The sequence below is a fragment of the Pelophylax lessonae genome (assembly GCF_965119305.1).
Source record: "Pelophylax lessonae genome assembly, chromosome: 13".
NCBI lineage: Eukaryota > Metazoa > Chordata > Amphibia > Anura > Ranidae > Pelophylax > Pelophylax lessonae.
This window is the reverse complement of record NC_138780.1, coordinates 53,945,316-53,965,624: the sequence shown is the minus strand read 5'-3', so window position 1 is coordinate 53,965,624 and position 20,309 is coordinate 53,945,316. Positions and strand designations below refer to the sequence as shown.

Below are 20,309 nucleotides of genomic sequence, written 5' to 3'. Positions count from 1 at the left end.
TTTATTAACAATAAATGGCACCCATGTGTGCATGTTAACGTGTTCCAGGACCGCATGCAGAAGTGCGTGATGCTGATACACTTGGGAGTGAACAGGACCTTACTGGCCTAATCACCAGATGAAAACATATAAAAGAATAAAAGCCTAAAAAAAGAAAACTAAGGCCCCTTTCACGTGGGCGATCCGATCCTCAGTTTTTCAGGAGGACCCTATGGGGCAGTTGGTGTTAGCGGAGACATGTCCGCTGACACCCGCTGCTATCCGATCCGATCCGTGAAATCCGGACGGATGGAAACCATATTTTCCATACGTCTGGGGGATTGGACCGGATGGGATCGGATGAGAATGGACAGGAGGTCCGTTCTCATCCGATCTCCCCATAGAGGAGAGCGGGGCTCTGACAGCTCCGTCTCTGCACACAGAGCGGAGACAGAGTTGTCATCCGCCTGCTCAGCGGGGATCGGCTGATCGATCCTCCGCTGAGCAAAACTGACTCCGTCAGGCGCACCGCCTGTGTGAAAGGGGCCTAAGGCTGGCCATACATGTTCAATTTTCTTGTACAATTTTCTGTTAGATTTACCACAAACCAGGTAATATAGGGTCAAAGCTAAACAACACTTTCACTTGTATCCAATTAGACAGGCCTTTGTACTACATAGTTAAAGGTAAATTTCAAGAAAATTGTACAGAAAATTGTATAATGTATGGCCAGTCTAAGACTCCTTTCACACGGTCCGCCTCCACCGGCGGACTCCGTGCTGCTCAGCGGGGGATCGATCCGTTGATTCCCGCTGAGCAGGTGGATGACAGCTCCGTCTCCGCTCTGTGTGCGGAGAGGGAGCTGTCAGGTCCCCGCTGTCCTCTATGTGGGAATCGGATGCGAACGGACCGCCTGTCCGTTCTCATCCGATCCACTGGATGGAAAATAGGGATTCCATCCGTCCGGATTTCACAGACAGGATTGGAATCGGATAGCAGTGGGTGTCGCTGCCCCATAGGGATGCATGGAGGATGCGATCAGGTCCGCCTAAAAAACTGACAGGCGGATCTGATTGGATCGTTTGTGTGAAAGGACCCTAAAGCCCCGTACACACGATCAGATTATCGAACGATCTGTCGTCCGTTTTTTGTGGCATGCTAGTCTGATGTGGAAAGTGAAGAGGTTATTTTCATAAGAATTTTCCCGTACGCCAGAATTCTACTTCAGAAGTGATGTCATGTGTTGGATTGCTTTGTATGTGTTCTTTCCTCTCTGAGCATGCCTAGTCTTGCTCATAAGATTTTTCCCCGTCGAAATCTGTACTAATGAGACGAAAATCAGACGTGTGTTGACGGAGGACATACATTTTATAGCCTGCACATCGGGATTTTGTCAGCCGAAAAAAGTCGGCTGTCGAAAGCACCATACTAAGAATCTGAAAATCAGCAGATCAGCCATCGGACGAAATTTCCCTTCTGAATTTCTTATCGTGTGTACGGGCCTTTTGGGTCCTTTCACACAGGGCGGACCATTTTTTGATCCGCTCCGACACTTTTTTTTTTATGGACACGGATGACACTTGCGTCATCCGGTCCGTATATCATCCCATCCGTTTGCGGATGATAAACAGAGGTAATATATGTCAATAAGATTGCGGATGTCAGCAGATGACACCGATGACATCCGTTTTTGCATTCGTTCCATTTTTTTTAAACGGAAGAAAAATAGGGTTCTCTTCCGTTTCTAAAAAACTGGACTGATCAGAAAGGACGCAAATCGGATGTCAGCGGATGGTCATCCGCAATCCCATTGACACTATGTTCGTTTTTCATCCCCAATCGGACCGCCCGTGTGAAAGGACCCTAAGACAGACTGCACATCTAGTGATTGGTAATTCCATTTTTGGTTTTAGATTTAATACTGTCTAGCCGGTTGCTGACCGCCGCAAGTACATATACTGCGGCGGTCAGCCCCGGCCAGGCAAAGTGACGTATATATACATCACTAGCCTGTCAGTTGCTTGTGAGCCAATAGTGGGCGAGCGCGCGCCCGCCCCGTTCCCTAGGAAGTCCGTGCGTGTGACCGGCAGACCCGATGTCCGCCGGTCACTCACGATCGTCCTCCGTGAAGGGAGAAAGGCAGGCCGCTGATGTAAACAAGCCGCCTGTCATTCTCCCCCGTGTAGGAATAGTGATTATACGGTTCTACTATGTAGGACCGTTGATCACTGTTCCTACACCAGTAGCCATGTCCAATCACAGTAAGAAGCACGCCCCTAGGGACACACTTAACCCCTCCTTCCCCAATAAAGTTAACCCCTTCCCTGCCAGTGTCATTTTGCAGTAACAGTGCATATATATAGCACTGATCAGGGCCGCTGATAGGGGGGGACCACCAGCCCTCTTGTAGGGGGCCCGAGCACACAGGGGGGCCCACACAGAGAGGGGGATTAGTGATGGACAACAAATACAGAAACCTTCCTCCAGCACCTGAATCTGATCTGTCCCTCTCCCTGCTATCAGCTTTTATCTGTTGAGAAAGAGACAGTTGTCCCTCACTAATCCCCCTCCCTTGTGTGCCCCCCCCCCAGCACTTATCTCTGCTAAGGAGTTTATTTGTAAATTGTAACTTTGTTTCTCTCTCTCTGTCTCTCTGATCACTGAGCTCCAACTGCCCAGCCTGTATATTATTCTCATCTTATCTTCTTTTTTATTTAACAGTTTTTTTTTTAGATTTAGCAGGAATTATGTGAGTTATGTTATATTTGTGTCTGCTAATAGTGATTTTGTTGCAATTTTAGCTAAATATATCTTTAATATTTTCTTGGGGGGGCCCTGCCAGGTAGTCTGTACGGGGCCCGGCGATTTCTAACAGCAGCCCTGGCACTGATTACTGCAGTAATGTCACTGGTACCCCCAAAAGTGTCAAAAATGTCAGTCAAGGGTCCGATCTGTCCGCCGCAATGTCGCAGTCCCGCAAAACAAATCGCAGATCGCCGCCATTACGCGTTAAAAAAAAAAACAACAAAAATCTTTCCCTTAGTTAGTAAACGCAATAACTTTTGCGCAAACCAATCGAAATACGCTTTTTGCGATTTTTTTTTTTTTACCAAACATAGGTAGCAGAAAACAAATTGGCCAAAAATGTTAAAAAATTTTGATTTTTACATTTTTTGGGGGGGAATTTCATATAAAAAAATTTGATAAATATTGTTATTTTTGCAAAATTGTCGCTCTTTTTTTGTTTATAGCGTAAAAAGTAAAAGTCGCACAGGTGATCAAATACCACCAAAAGAAAGCTCTGTTTGTGGGAAAAAAAGGACGTCAAATTTGTTTAGGTACAGCATCGCACGACTGCGCAATTGTCCGTTAAAGTCACGCAGTGCCGAATCAGGAAGGGGGTAAAATCTTCCGGGGCTTAACCACTTGCCGACTGCCGCACGACTATCTACGTCGGCAGTCAGCCCCTCACAGGCAAAGTGACGTAGGTCTACGTCGCTAGCCTGTGAGGGTCTAGGGAGCGCGCGCGCTCCCGCGTGGTCACGGACCCCCACGTGCGTGTGACCGGCGGACCCGATGTCCGCCGGTCACTCTGCGATCGCCGCTGCAGAGGGAGAAAGTCAGGCAGCTTGTGTAAACAAGCCGCCTGTCATTCTCCCCTGTGTAGAAACTGTGATCACACGGTTCTACTATGTAGGACCATTGATCACTGTTTCTACAGCTCAACAGACAGCCAATCACAGTTAGAATCGCGCCCCTAGGGACACACACAGCCCCTCCCTCTCAAATAAAGTTAACCCCTTCACTGCCAGTGTAATTTTGCAGTAACAGTGCATATGTATAGCACTGATTACTGCAGTAATGTCACTGGTACCCCCAAAAGTGTCAAAAATGTCAGTCAAGGGTCTGATCTGTCCGCCGCAATGTCGCAGTCCCGCAAAAAAAATAAAAATCGCAGATCGCCGCCATTACACGTTAAAAAAAAAAAACACCAAAAATGACAAAAATCTTTCCCTTTGTTAGTAAACGCGATAACTTTTGCGCAAACCAATCAAAATACGCTTTTTGCGATTTTTTTTTTACCAAACATATGTAGCAGAAAACAAATTGGCCAAAAATGTTAAAAAATTTTTACATTTTTTTGGAGGAATTTCATATAAAAAAATTTGAAAAATATTGTTATTTTTGCAAAATTGACGCTCTTTTTTTGTTTATAGCGCAAAAAGTAAAAATCGCACAGGTGATCAAATACCACCAAAAGAAATCTCTGTTTGTGGGAAAAAAAGGACATCAAATTCGTTTAGGTACAGCATCGCACGACCGCGCAATTGTCTGTTAAAGTCACGCAGTGCCAAATCGCAAAAAAAAACCCTGGTCAGGAAGGGGGGTAAAATCTTCCGGGGGTTAAGTGGTTAGAGATATTCTTTGAAGACAAAACAAAAGCCAATTTTTTTTGGGGGGGGGGGGGGTAAACAAACTGAAGAAAGGATGAAACGTCCAGAGATGAGGCTCATATAGGACCATTCACTCTAAGTATAAAGTGTTGAGGGGAGGGGGATGACAGAATTGGACCGAATGACTGTTTCCTCCCCCCCTCCCCTCACTGAGGACTGTTGCTGTTTCTTCGCTCTTTTTTTTTCCCTTCAAGCACATTACCACCAGGAGGCAAGGCACTGCCCCTTTAAATGCATCCTTTTCCCCTCCTCCTCCTCGGCTGAGCGAGCCACCATTTTCCAAAAAGGAGCCTGGAATCCCACCTGAAGCACACAGGGGATCGGCAGAAGTCTGCGGGAACAAAGAAGGGTCCCCGCACTTGGGAGGAATCCCCGAAGGGAGGAGGAGTGCTGGCGGAATCCCCCCCTTCCTCCTCCCTACCTGGAAGACATGGCTGCGAACATGTACAGGGTTGGAGGTAAGTGGAAGATGCCCGGCCGGGCCTTGCTGCTGTGTGGGGGGGGAGAATATTCATGAAGCTCGGGTCCCGCGTCCTCCTATAGTGCCCCTGCTGGAAGTAATTAGGGGTGTATGAGGAGGCCGGACTATAGGGCGCTGCGGAAGCTCAGTAGCCGCCTGATAGAATACGGTGGACGGCTGCTGCTTCTCCCTCTTGTTCAATAGTAATGAAATGGGCTAATGCAGGCAGGTCTGTGACAAGCGGCTGTGTGACTGGCATTCCATTGTGTGTGTGGGGTGTATGTTGGTGGTATACAGGCAGTACAACCGACACTCTCTGGGAGCCCGGAGGCCCCTTGCTGTCCGTCTGTATAGCACCGCACGTGCTGACAGGACCCCCGCTAATTAGGTGTCCGCTCCGCGCCTCCACTCTTCCTAATTGGCGGAGCTCAGGCCTTTTTCTAGCAGGTTGTTTATCCCCGTGTAGACGGGTGAGGTAGTAAAGGGAGGGTTCTCCCCTCCTCCTCACCGTCTGGGCTCTATCTACGGCTTTAACTAAGCAGCAGCCGCTTCATTCTGCCTTCATTCTTTTATTTCCGGTGGGGAGGGCATTCTAGCGGGAAACGGCAGTGGGGGTACGGCTGAGGTAGAAAGCACCGCAGCCAAAATGGCGAAAGATGGGGGGCTAATAATGTGACACAAAAGAAAGCGAACGTCACCACAGGCGGCGGGTAGAGGCGGCTATTGCAGACACTTTATGTACGGAATATGAATGGAAGGAGCGGGGAGACGTCACTGTGCCGGGTACATTTCTACGACTGTGAGGAGACAACGCTGACAATGTTTGCTGGCCTCTCACATTGCTTCAATTCTTATGTCAACTTTATCTTGGGGGGGCTAGTGTACCCCACTTCACATTCACCTTCATGCGTTTATTACCCCCCCTTCACATTCACCTTCATGTTTTTATTACCCCCCCACTTCACATTCACCTTCATGTGTTTATTACCCCCTCCACTTCACATTCACCTTCATGCGTTTATTACCCCCCCTTCACATTCACCTTCATGTTTTTATTACCCCCCCCACTTCACATTCACCTTCATGCGTTTATTACCCCCTCCACTTCACATTCACCTTCATGTGTTTATTACCCCCTCCACTTCACATTCACCTTCATGCGTTTATTACCCCCCACTTCACATTCACCTTCATGCGTTTATTACCCCCTCCACTTCACATTCACCTTCATGCGTTTATTAACCCCCCCTCCCACTTCATATTCCTGGTATGTGCCTGCTGTACCATGTACTTGTATGAGTAAGTATCCCGTTCTCTTTGTATTGCTTCCTTTATGGGAAATCCTGCTAGTCCCTCTGCTTTCCTATTAAAACTGACCACGCTAAGCGGGAGAATTGCTTCCTTTACGTGAAATCCCTGCTGTTCCTGCCAGTCCCTCTGCTTTCCTATTAAAACTGACCACACTAAGCGGGAGAATTGCTTCCTTTATGTGAAATCCCTGCCAGTCCCTCTGCTTTCCTATTAAAGAGGTTGTAAACCCGTACAACTTTTTTTTTTTTTTTTGGCAACCTGTAAGAGAAACACATAATGAGCTAGTATGCATCGCATACTAGCTCATTATGCAATACTTACCTTAGAACGAGCCCCTGCCGTGCAGCCCGCTTACCTGTATGACGGGCGACATGTCCAGTCGCCCGTCTTCCGGGATTGCGGCATCTGGCCATCTGATTGGCCGGAGCCGCAGTGACAGTCACGGCACGGGTCTCTGAAGAAACGGTACCAGCGACCGTTCCTTCAGAGCGCATGCACCAGTGACGTCACTGGCTGCATGTAAGGTAAATATCTCCTAAACGGTGCAAGTTTAGGAGATATTTACAGTACCTATAGGTAAGCCTTATCATAGGCTTACCTATAGGTTAAAGTGTCAGGAGGGTTTACTTCCTCTTTAAAACTGACCACACTAAGCAGGAGAATTGCTTCCTTTATGTGAAATCCTGCTGTTTCGGTCAGTCCCTCTGTTTTCCTATTAAAACTGACCACACTAAGCAGAACACGTTGTGGTCAGTTCTCTAGCTATGCTGAGAAATCGGTGTGCTTCCCTCCAAGGATCAGACTTGTCCTGATACACAGGCATTCACTTGGCAAGATAACAACAAGAGAAGGGCGCACCGGCCTTGTGCATTACCACTTAAAAGTTCCTTAAAAGCAAAGAAGGGTAGCGTACAATATACTCACAAACGTAGCATATGAACATGGGCACCGCTTCGCTTCCAGGACACTTCTCTACTGCTGGATAGCGTGATGGCGTCCTCAAAACCTGATGTGGCTTATGCGTTTCGAGGGAGCAGTGGCGATTTTGGCTCTGAGAAAGAGGTTCCTCCCTCGAAACGCGTAAGCCACATCAGGTTTTGAGGACGCCATCCAGCAGTAGAGAAGTGTCCTGGAAACGAGCGGTGCCCATGTTCATATGCTACGTTTGTGAGTATATTGTACGCTACCCTTCTTTGATTTTAATAAACTTTTAATTGGTAATGCACAAGGTCGGTGCGCCCTTCTCTTGTTGTTTTCTTGTAGTGCCTTTTTGGATACCCTTGGTCCTGAGGGGGGCAGCAAGACCACTTCTTTTGTGTCATAAAACTGCCTAGAAGATTCACCTTCCCACATGCCACTCGAGCGCAGGAGAGATATTGTTGTTTTTTTGGAAATCAATTCACTTGGCAAGCTCAGTGTTCTGCTGCTTCTCTTTCCCCCAGCTCTTATGCAGCTGAGTTAAACCGCTTGCCGGTGTAACGTGAGAAAACCAAACCTCGTGAAAATTCCATACCCGCGTCACTTCCTGTCAGAAACCTAATAGAACAGCTGAGCAGCGTAGCAGTGCGCATGCTCACAACTCCGGATACGTCATTTAACAGCTGAGGAGCTTTGCATTGCGCATGCTCGGAGGGTATGGAATGTTCACGGTAGTGTGTTACAACGTTACACCGCATCAGCTGTTGCGGCGGTTACATTAAAACATCTCCACTGAAACATGAATCATCTCCGCTCCTACCCGTCACTTCCCTGATCTTGGCTAGTAAATGTAAAAGCGATGGCGGGTGTATGAAATCGATATCACGGAGATCTCAGCTCCGTGATCCGCTTTTACATTTAGTAGCCAAGATCAGGGAAGTGACAGGGGTAGGAGCAGAGATGATTCATGTTTCAGCGGAGATGTTTTAATGTAACCGCCGCAACAGCTGATGCGGTGTAACGTTGTAACACACTACCGTGAACATTCCATACCCTCCGAGCATGCGCTCTAGTAAGCTCCTCACTGACGTAGGTGCACCGGAAGTGACAAGGGTATGGAATTGTTATGGGTATGGTATTTTCACGGAACACCGGTGTTCTAAAATTTAATCGGACCCTTGAAAATTCCGGACCTCGTCACTTCCAGTGACGCTACGTCATAACCCAGCTGGTGCGAGGCCTGGTGCGCATGCACACAAGACATTATCAAGGTCAGATGGAATTCTAAGACTTAGCGAACAGCTGACTGAGAGGAGGCGGGGCTGAGGTAGGACGGAGTTACCGCCGGGGGTGCGACACAAGGCACAGCTGACTGAGAGGAGGAGGGGCTGAGGTGGGACGCACACACCGTCGCGGGAAAATTTTACAACACATTGCAGAGCTGACTTATTTTTTATTATTATTTAGCATACTAACAGAATGAGCTGCTTTTTAGTGCATTCCTTACGCACCTCTGTCCCGCCCCCTCTAAGTCAGCTCTACAGCTCCATTACGCCTCCCTGTAAGAACTCAATGACGCGGCGGCAACTCTGTCCCACCTCAGCTCCGCCTCCTCTCAGTCAGCTGTTCTTAGAATTTCATCGGACCTTGAAAATGTCTTGTGCGCACCGGGGCTCGCACCAGCTGGGTTTTGACGTAGCGTCACCGGAAGTGACGAGGTCCGGAATTTTCATGGGTCCAACGAAATTTTAGAACACCGGCCTCCAACAGTAATATTACTGCGGCAGTGCGGCTCCCCTGCGTCCGGTCACGTGACTGGAGTGCATGTGATTTCGGTGGCGCCCTCACACAGCGGGAGGAGAGGCAGCGATTGCCGCCTTCCTCCCGCGATCGTCCGGTAAACGGAGAGAAGACCCGCCGGCTTATGTAAACAAAGCAGGCGGATCTTCTGTTAGACAGTAGGGACAGATCAGCAGTTTCAGCTAAAGCCCCATACACACGATCAGATTATCGAACGATCTGTCGTCCGTTTTTTGTGGCATGCTAGTCTGATGTCTAAAGTGAAGAGGTATTTTCATACGAATTTTCCCGTACGACAGAATTCTACTTCAGAAGTGATGTCATGTGTTGGATTGCTTTGTATGTGTTCTTCCATCTCTGAGCATGCCTAGTCTTGCTCCTTAAGATTTTTTTCCGTCGAAATCTGTACTAATGAGACGAAATTCAGATGTTGTATTACGGACAAGAAAAAGTCAGAGTTTTCTGTCCGAAAACCGGCAGATCGGTCGTCTGACGAATTTTCCCTTCAGATTTTCTTATCGTGTGTCTGTGCCTTAAGTCTGTGCCTATCACAGAACCCCCCCCCCCCCCCCCCCCACAGTCAGTAGGCATACATTAACCCCTTTCATCACCCACAGGGTTAAACCCTTCCCTGCCAATGTCATTATTACAGTAACAGTGCATATTTTTCGCACTGTTGTAATGTCACTGGTCCCCCCAAAAAGTGTCAAAAAATGTCAGGGGTTCAAACTGTCCGCCACAATGTCGCAGTCCCGCTAAAAATCGCAGATCTCCGCCATTACTAGTAAAAAAAAATAAATAAAAATGACATAAATCTTTCCCGTAGTTAGTAGACGTGATAACTTCTGCGCAAACCAATCAAAATACGCTTATTGGCCTAATATTTTTTTTTTTTTGGAATGTCATATAGCAGAATGTGAAAAATTATTGTAATTTATTTATTTTTTTTTATCACAATTGTCGCTCTTTTTTTTTTTTTTTGTTTTATAGCGTCGCACGACCGCGCAATTGTCCGTCAAAGTAACGCAGGGCTGAATCACAAAATAGGGCCTGGTCAGGAAGGGGGCAAATCCTTCCGGAGCTGAAGTGGTTAAAACATCTCCTGAGCTTGAGTAGTATATGATGGGGGAATAGTGTGTGTGTGTGTGTGTGTGTGTGTGTGTATGTATGTATATTATATATATATATATATATATATATATATATATATATATATATATATATATATATATATGTGTGTGTGTATGTTCAATGGACTTTTGTTGGTATTGCTTGTGGTCTTGCTGCCCTCTCAGGACCAAGGGTATCCAAAACGCACTAAAAGACAACAAGAGAAGGGTGCACCGACCTAGTGCATTACCACTAAAAAGGTTTATTAAAATTTTAAAAAAAAAAATGTATATTGTTCTCTCAAAACAATTGTGGATAGCACACATGTAAACATGATCAACACAAGATCTCCAAGGTAGCCAAGGCACTGCGCGGTGTCGGATAGCATGCAGAGGTCTGCTCAGGCTAGGCTGACACGTTTCGAGGGCGAACCCTCTTCCTCAGAGTCAGAAAGGTGCTGTACATGTGTGCTAACCACTATTGTTTTGTGAGTATAATCTATATATTTTAATAAACCTTTTTAGTGGTAATGCACTAGGTCTGTGCGCCCTTCTCTTGTTTTATGCGGCTGAGAACAGAGGGAAGGTGATCACTTACATCTTTTGTGTTTTTTTTTTTTTTTTTTTTTTTTTTTTTTTATATCTATACAAAAATGTTTTGCCTTTCATTTTCTATTTTAAACTGAATGGCTTGTTTTACAAGGTGATCGTTTACAATCACTTTAACCCCTTGCTGACCGCCCCACGTACATTTACTGCGGGGCAGCAGCTCCTGTGTGTATAATCACATACAGGTACATGATTGATTCTCCACTTCCGGGTCTGGGGTGTGCACACGTGCTGCCAGGGACCCGCTTCCGTTTTGATTGGGCACAGCGGACCCTATGACTGCCAAGAGAGGCAGACCGCCGTTCTGCCTATGTAAACAAGCTGTTCTGTGACAAGAGAAGATGGAGATCCTGTGTTTCTGCTAAGCGGGAACACGGATTGGCCTTCACACAGTTAGCAAGCACACACATTTAACCCTTCAATCGCCCCTGGTGTTAACCCCTTCCCTACCAGTGTCATTAGAGCACATTTTTTATCACCGATCACTGTATTTTTGACACTGGTTTCCAAAAAAGTGTCCCTTAAGCCCCGTACACACGTACTGATCGTCGGCCGAACGATCGGCCGTCTTTTGTCCAGGGCTGTCGTGTCTGTTGAAAACTGCAAAAGACTGCCCACGAATTTTGTCGGCCAACAACAGCCGACTGCAGAAGTGATGTCATGTGATGGTTAACTTTCCTTGTCTTTTTTTCTTTTCTGAGCATGCCCAGTCTTGCTAATCTGCTGTCTGTCGGCCGAATTCTGTACTGACTGGCGAACAATCGGCCGTTCTGGTGACGGCCAACAAATATTTTAAAGTCTGCACGACAGATTCTGTTCGGCCGAAAATGCGCTGTCGGAAGCATCATACTAACAAGCCTACAATCGGCCGATCGGTCGGCGGCCGAATATTTACGGCCGACAATCGGTACGTGTGTACGGGGCTTTAATGTCCACTTTGTCCTCCGCAATGTTGCAGTCTTGCTGTAAGTTGCTGATCGTCCCCATTACTAGTGTTTAAAAAAAAAAAAAAATATCCCATAGTTTCTAGACGCTATAACTGTTGTGGAAACCAATCCATATACACTTATTGGGATTTTTTTTTTTTTTAGACCAAAAACATGTAGCAGAATGCATATTGGTCTAAATTGATGAAAAAATGTAGATAATTTTTTTTTTTTTTTTTTTGTTTTTATAGTAGGTTTAGCAAAAAAAAAAAAAAAAGATATAGAGAGATATAATATAATCTATCATTTTTTTTTTTTTTGGTTTTCAAACTTGGAAAAAAAAATCCACTCTGGATGAAGGAGCATGGGGAAGCACAGGGCATATTTGGACAGCAAGAGTTCCAGCCTGGAGAGCGGTAAATGTACGAGCAGATACAGTAACAAATTAAAGCAAAACTGCACTACATCTGAGCACCAAAAACACTGTTTAACCACTTGTCGCATATACACTGCGGCAGGCTGGCTTGGCTGTGTGTATCACCGTATCTGTACGGGGATCCTGGGGCGCGCGCCCCTATTCGCCAGCAGGAAAGCTGATTAACAGGGTAGGCTGCTGCGATTGCTCCCTTTTTGGAGAGAGATTGGCGGTCTGCTGTTGTAAACAGCAGACTATTGTTCTCTCAGGAATCCATACAGAGCGCCTGGGTCTGTGTGGATTCCACAAGCCCATCCCCCTCATAGTTAGAAAACACTCTCTAGGCATACATTGAACCCTTTCATTGCCCCTGGGTTAACCCCTTCCCTGCCAGTGTCATTATTACAGTAACAGTGCATATTTGTAGCACTGATTACTGTAGTAATGTCACTGGTCCCCCCCCCCCCCCAAAAAAATGTCAGTTAGGGGTCTGATCTGTCCGCCGCAATGTCTCAGTCCCGCTAAAAATCGCTGACTGCCGCCATTACTAGAAAAAGAAATGAAATCAAAATGACAAATCTTTCCCCTAATTTGTGGAAGCGATAACTTTTGTGCAAACCAAATTGGCCTAAAATGATGATTGTTTACAGCGCAAAAAAAAATAAAATGAATAAAAGTGAACCAGTAAGGTTTTACCTGGTTTGTCCTAACCCTCTAACTGCCACACTTGCTGGATAGCTTGGTCTGTTAACCACTTTAAAATATGTAAAGGCAGGGCTCGACAATTCCCGGCGCCAGGTCGCATTGGCGACTAGAAACTTAGTCCGGGCGCCTAGGATTTCAGCTATCTGCTGTCAGGCATTGGGACGCCACATCGCTGATGCAGAGATTTGAAATCCCCGCGGCTCCTATCCATAATTTGCTGTGTACCGACAAGAGGCATTTTAATTGGTCAGCACCGTCACATGGACGGCGCTGACCAATCGGAACGGGCTGCCTCTTCTCCACTTTCAGCACATCCATAGGACGCACTGCTCGACTTCTGCCACTGCCAGCTCTCCTCGTTGCACATATCTATCAGGTAAGACTGATTCTCCCTACATTCTCCCTCCTGTCACTGTACAATGTATGATCCTCGGACTTGTCCGTTCCATCCACTTCACCTCTGCCTTATCTCTCCTTCAGCGGTTTATCACTCTACTCTTTACAAACTCCCCTCCCCCCTGTCAGCTTCTTCTACTTCCCCGTTCCCGGCCAGGTCACTTGAATCTTCCTTGTTGTTCACTTTCACTGCACAATAGTAAAGGCCCGTACACACGTACCGATCGTCGGCATACAAACGTCGGCGGACGAAAGATCTGCCGATTGTACGCGTGTTAGTATGGTGCCTCCGACAGCTGTCTGCGCACAATCCGCGGACAAAAGTCTTTCTTGCAAACATGAAAATTTTTGTCTGCGGACACCAGAACGGACGATTGTTCGCCTGTCAGTACAGAATTCGGCCGACAGACCGCAGATTTGCAAGACTGGGCATGCTCGGAAAATAAAAAACACAGGGAAAGTTAACCATTACATGACATCACTTCTGCAGTCAGCTGAAGTCTGCAGACAAAATTCTTGTGCTGTCCTTGTGCTGTCTTTGCACTTTTCAACAGACACCGACATCCCGGGGAGAAAAGACGAACATTTGTATGACGACGATCTGCGTGTGTGTACGGGGCTTTAGTCAGCACAGAGTCTTCTGCACCTCTCTCCTGTTCACATTAACCCTTCACCTTCTTCTTTCAGCTGTCCACATAAGTCCCCGTTCACACTAAGGCGACCTGGTCGCCTCACAGGTCGCCGTAGGTCGCCTTCCATAGGGAAGCTGCGGACCCATTCTAATAGGAGCGACACAAGTCGCTCCGACTTAGAAAAAGGGTCCGGAGCTTCTTTGGGGCGACCCGGAGCGACCGTCATAGACTTCAATGTTATGAAGTCCGTGCCGGCCGATCCGAGGTCGCCCCCCCCCCCCCCCCCCCAAGTCGGATCGCCCCTGTGTGAACGGGGCCTTAATCTGCACTGCATGTCCTGCAGCCTCTGGTCCCAGCTCTGGGCTATCCAAATGCAGCATTAGCACTTTTTCTACAGCCCTTCACTCTGTTCTTCATTAACACATATTCTTCTTATTACCCAGACATGCCCTCCTACCCTCATCCCCCCCTATTCCTATCCCCCCCCCCCCCATACCTATCCCTTATAACTAAGAGGGGTATATTCTATTGCCAGGAGCCTAGCTAATAAAATGGATGAGTTGGAAATATTAGTACATGAGGAGGACATAGACCTTGTGGGAATAACAGAAACTTGGTTCGACCCCCCCCCTCACATGACTGGCTGGCCAATATCCAAGGGTATTCGGTGTACCGGAAGGACAGGGTAGGAAAAAGAGGGGGAGGGGTATGTCTCTATGTCAAGAACAATATAAAGGTGCTAGAAAGGAGTGACATTACGGATGGGATGAGCATGGATTTAGAATCTGTGTGAGTTGAACTCGATAGGGAAGAAGATAAGGGAAAAGTAGTTGTGGGGGTTTGCTATAGGCCACCTAACCAAGGGGAGGAGGTAGAGCTGGAATTTTTAGCACTAATGGGTAAAGTGGCAAAACTGGGATCAGTCATCATATTGGGGGACTTCAATTATCCCGACATTGACTGGGAGGAGGGGACTGCACACTCACAGAAGGCCCGTCTATTCACGGAAACCTTACTGGATAATTACATGTCACAGTTGGTGGATTCCCCTACCAGAGAAAATGCAGTCCTGGATCTATTGATCACTAATGACCCAGACATAATCTCAGAGGTAGGAGTCCAGGACAACCTGGGCTCTAGCGATCACAGGATGATCACATTTAGTATCAATAACAATATAACACGGCAAGTGGGGAACATAAGAACCCTAAACTTCAGACGGGCAAACTTTCCAAAATTGTACTCATTGATGGAAAGGGTAAACTGGGACCAAACCCTGGGATCCCTGACCACAGAGGAAAAATGGGAATGCTTTAGGAACATATTAAGCAAAGGCATCTTGCAGTGCATTCCTATGGGAAATAAATTTAGAAGAGACAAAGCCAAACCTGGCTGGTTAAACCATAGCGTTAAACTTATTAGGGGAAAAAAAATTGGCCTTCAAGAAATATAAATCAGAGGGCACAGTATCGGCCTTCCAGCAATACAAGGAGCCAAATAAGAAAAGTAAACAAGAAATCAAGATGGCTAAAATCAACTTTGAGAGACAAATAGCGGAGGATAGTAAAAAAAAAAAAACCCAAAGAAATTCTTTAAATATATCAACAGCAAAAAAACTAGGGCAGAGCATATTGCACACATAATTAACGATGATGGGAGGATGGTTACAGAGGACACTGAAAAAGCAACCGTGCTGAATGCTTTTTTCTCGTCAGTCTTTACACAGGAATCGGAGGGGTACACTGACCATGACTGTATGGTTAGTAGTAATACACAGGACTTGCCACTATGGCTAACAGAGGGTGAAATCAGGGAAAGACTAGGTAAACTTAACACAAACAAATCACCAGGCCCGGATGGCGTACATCCGAGAGTGCTCAAGGAACTCAGTAAGATTATATCTAGACCACTGTTCCTGATCTTTGCGGACAGTATTAGGACAGGAGATGTACCAGGGGATTGGAGGAAGGCTAACGTGATTCCGATATTCAAAAAGGGCCAGCGGCATATCCCGGGAAATTATAGGCCTGTCAGCTTGACATCAATAATATGTAAACTTTTGGAGGGGATGATAAGGGACTATATCGTAGAATATGCTAAAGACAACAACATCATCAGTAGTAACCAGCATGGGTTTACAAATGGGCGTTCTTGTCAAACCAATCTCTTAGCATTCTACGAGGAGGTGAGCTGTGAGCTAGATAGGGGCAGACCAGTAGATGTGGTGTACTTGGATTTCGCTAAGGCGTTTGATACAGTTCCCCATAAGCGCTTAATTTATAAAATAAGGTCTGCAGGTATCGATAGCAGGGTTTGCTCTTGGATACGGAACTGGCTAAAAGGCCGTGTCCAAAGGGTGGTAATAAACAGCGCATAATCAGACTGGTCTGAGGTAGTAAGCGGGGTCCCCCAGGGCTCAGTCCTGGGACCAACCTTGTTCAATTTATTCATAAACAACATTGAGGACGGGATCAGTAGTTCGTTATCAGTTTTTGCAGATGACACAAAATTAGGCAGGGCAATAACTGCACAGCATGAAGCAGATATCCTACAGGATGACCTGGACAAAATTACGGAGTGGGCAACGACATGGCAAATGAGGTTTAATGTGGAGAAGTGTAAGGTTTTGCACTTGAGGACCAAAAACATAAAAACACAATACACGTTAGGAGGGAAACCCTTGGGGGAATCAAAAATGGAGAAAGATCTGGGAGTCTTGGTTGATGATAGATTAGGCAACAGCATGCAATGTCAAGCGGCAGCTTCCAAAGCCAACAGAATATTAGCATGCATAAAGAAAGGGATGTATTCCAGAGATAAGACTATAATCCTTCCACTTTATAAAACTGGTCCGACCGCATCTGGAGTATTCTGTCCAGTTCTGGTCGCCAGTCCTCAGGAGGGATGTGTTGGAGCTGGAGAAAGTCCAGAGAAGGGCAACTAAACTGATTAGGGGGTTGGAGGACCTTAACTATGAAGAGCGGCTGCAATCGCTCGATTTATTTTCCCTGAGAGACGTCTGAGAGGGGACATGATAGCAATTTATAAATATCTTAATGGGGATCTCAGCTTAGAAAAAAAGCTGTTCATTCGAAGGAATTGCATGAGGACTCGAGGACATACAATGCGATTAGAGGAGAAGCGTTTTAACCTCAGGCAACGAGGAGGGTTCTTTACTGTTAGGGCTACAAGATTGTGGAATTGTCTACCACAAGAGGTGGTTTCTGCGGGTAGTATGGTGACTTTCAAAAGACTCTTAGACTTGCATCTCAAGGATCAGGAGATTAAGGGCTATGTGAGATGATTACAGTCACACACACCTACACAGGTTGAACTGGATGGACTATTGTCTTTATTCAACCTCACCTACTATGTAACTATGTAACCTGTGCACTGCGGTTTGGTCAGTGTGATTGTGTGTGCGTTTTACCTGGATTTAGGTGGACTTCTATTGAATTTCTATTACAAAGTGCGTTTTCATGAAAGTACATCAAAGTCCTGCATGTTGCATCTTTGATGCGGTTTCAGAAAACGCACTGTGTAATGGAATTCAATAGAAGTGCACTTAAATCTAAAACGCACACACAATCACACTGTGACCAAACCACAGCGCACCGGTGTGACCCCACTATAAGGCGAGGTTCACACCTTGGAATGTAAGTCACAAGATTGTGGCTTTCCTGACACACACACAGAAACAAATCGTCCATTAGTAGACGTGCGACAGTGCCATTTATTGGTAATGGCACCCCACACATCTGCTATCACATGCACCAAACCACATGGTGTCTCAAAAGTGAAACATCTGGGGTCTGTTTAGAGCCCTGATATTTCATAAAAGCCCCCCAACAGGGCAGTTAAAAATGTAAAAAGTGTGCGTGTGTATGTATGTATATGTGTGTGTGTGTATATATATATATATATATATATATATATATATATATATATATATATATACCGTACATATAAATTCTCAAAACAATATAAATAATGTAAAACATTTGTAAAAAAAATAAGGGCTTGTTCACACTATTTTTGGTCTCTGAAAAGCAACCATCATGCAGATTGCTCTTCAGAGAGCATTTGACAGGAGGTAAGGAGCTGTTGTATCGCCTCCCTATTGCCTGAAACAAACCTTTTTCTTTCCCTTTTTTATTTCTTTCTTGCTTTCTTTTTTTTCTGGGCGCCGGGCAGCTGATTTGAAAAACTGGCTCCTAACTTTTTTAGCTGGCTCCTAGATTCAAAGAAAATTTTGTCAACCCCTGTGTAAAGGTGTACATATTGGAGGTCAAAAGAACCTGTAATGCTCAGATCCCTGAGTGCCTGGTCTGATCTCTAATATATATATGTTCTCTTGACTTTCACACTGAGCTCTACGCCTCCCTCCTATACATCACGCTGGGATACTGATTTTGATGTCCTGCTGGAACTTGACGATAATCTAGAAATGTATTAAATCCCTCACTTTATATTCTAGTGTTTGGAATGGAAACCAGCTATGGTTTAAGGTCGTAACTACAAGATATCTAGCCCCAGCTAGAATTGCCAAAATATGTTAAAAAGGTGGCACACACCTGCATATATGGTGGACTTGTCCTATAGTATCCTCATAATGGGACTAAAGGGTTTCTGATGCAATCTGTTCTTTCTGATGTCTCCCTCTCGCCTAACCCCACCATTGCATCACGGAGCTGACATCCTTGCAATTTAAATTACTCCTAAATGTGACCACTGCTTTAAAGCAAACAATTACTAAATCCTAGGAAGACTTCCAATTTGTCTCCTCGAAACTAAGAATAAAATGAAGCTGGTCCTAGCGGCGGTTCTGATGTGACAGTCTGTCTTGTTGTTACTTTACTTGGTGTCTATGAGCTTTGGTTTATCTTTGTCTTTCAAATTAAACCCGTACCAGGTGGATATAAACATACAATGGCTTATTGACTCCTTGTTATTTTGATTGACCTTCAACAAGGGGTATTTCCAAGTGGATAGGCTGTATAATACCTGAATGAGGATCAAGTTGTCTATATATTTTTTCAGGTAAATCAAAAATTATTTACCATTAGATCACTTAGATGGAAGACCGTATACATATCTCTTATTTGAGACCTACTTATATATGTTCTATTGCCTGATCTCTCTCCTTTGGCGAAATAGGGTTGGTTGCACCCAATGGTGGACCCCCCCCCCCTTTTTTTTTTTTTTTATTTATAGGCGGACACGGTTTGTCTTTTTTGAAAATTGGTAATATAGCCTTTATAAAAGGATATATATGACATCATATCTGTTCTTAGTTTTGGAGGGTCTGGTTTATTAATAAACGCTATCCCTGTGGAACATGTATAGGCGATGACTTCTCCCCTCTGTGATACGCTGATACTTCATTGACCCATTTGCTGCTTGTTTTGAAAGGTGATTTGCTGCCTCGCATTTGTTCAAGATGAGGCCCATATGATTTGATGTTACTAATATTTATCATGTTGATGGCTTTACTATGAATTGTGTTAATTCCATTATGAAAATTCTTATCCTATTCAGATTTTGTCATTGTATTGTCTTAATTATTGTTTTTTGTTCTATTTAGAATATTGATCCTGTACATGATTATAAGTCTCTCGAGGAAGCCAACAATGTTGGTGAAACATGTTGAGCATCAAATTGTACTGAGGACCATTCTTAATTCTACAATTTATTTTTTTTACTGAATAAAAATATTATTATTTTAAAATTATTGACTGTATTATATTCTTAAAATCCTGTTCTTTCTGTTCTCTTCATAAATAACATTTGGGATGTGGCGCCTTGTTTGAGACCTTGCCCTTCAGCATAAAATACTCAACCTTAAGCAATTTATATTTCATAGTAAAATTGACTGTGTTAAAACACCCTAAAAGTCTGGCAGCCTTGGGCTAATCTCTTTTTGCCTCCTAATTTTGACCAATCTTTGTTGGTTGCGCTAATGGAGCCTCCCAGAGAGCCTAGACTTTCCCTTGCCTTCGGGCGAACATGCACTACCTGGCTTATGGGAGATTCTGTATATGCAGTAAAGCATGCTTGTTATACTCACTGTGAAACCTAAGGGGTAATCCTCCACATTGTGTAAAAATGTGGTTTGATCCTGTCTTCTCTGATCCTCCCCTTCTTCCACTGTCCCCAGTCAATCTCCTGATATTAGAGCCTTTTGTGGGCACTCTGCACATGCTCAGTTTGGCAGTTTGGTGTGTATCACTAGAGGTGTGTTTTTATTTTTTATTTTTTTATTTTTTCTCTTTTCCTTGGGAGAGTACATGTGATCTGCACTGTGCAGACAGAGGGTCTGGAGTACTGAAGCCTCATAGGACAGGCAGAGGAGAATGAAAACTCCTTCAGACCGCATTCACACTGAAGCGGCACGACTCCTGCACGCCTTCAGGGGCGACCTGTGAAGTCCCGCGCACCGCGAGTTGCACGGACTTCACATAATTGAAGTCAATGCAAGTCGCTCCGAGGTCGCCCCGAAGTAGTACAAGACAATTTTTCTAAGTCGATGCGACTTGTGTCGCTCCTATTAGAACGGGTCCTGTAGCAGTGCATGGACCGCGACGGACTACGACTT

The 20,309-nt window shown here is 45.3% G+C and overlaps 1 protein-coding gene across 6 annotated transcripts in view; it reads left to right on the top strand.

The window, feature by feature from the left end:
- The first annotated feature begins 4,585 nt into the window (after window positions 1-4,585).
- The window catches only part of MTA1 (metastasis associated 1), a 427,965-nt gene continuing 412,241 nt past the window's right edge, over window positions 4,586-20,309 (top strand). For 3 of the 6 annotated variants that reach the window (XM_082242913.1, XM_082242912.1, XM_082242916.1), the window contains exon 1: window positions 4,587-4,891. In XM_082242913.1, the coding sequence (XP_082099039.1) occupies window positions 4,864-4,891 (28 nt within the window). In that variant the 5' untranslated portion in view covers window positions 4,587-4,863. Of the gene's footprint in view, window positions 4,892-20,309 lie in introns of all 6 variants that reach the window. The other 3 variants (XM_082242917.1, XM_082242915.1, XM_082242914.1) reach the window with 2 other exon arrangements.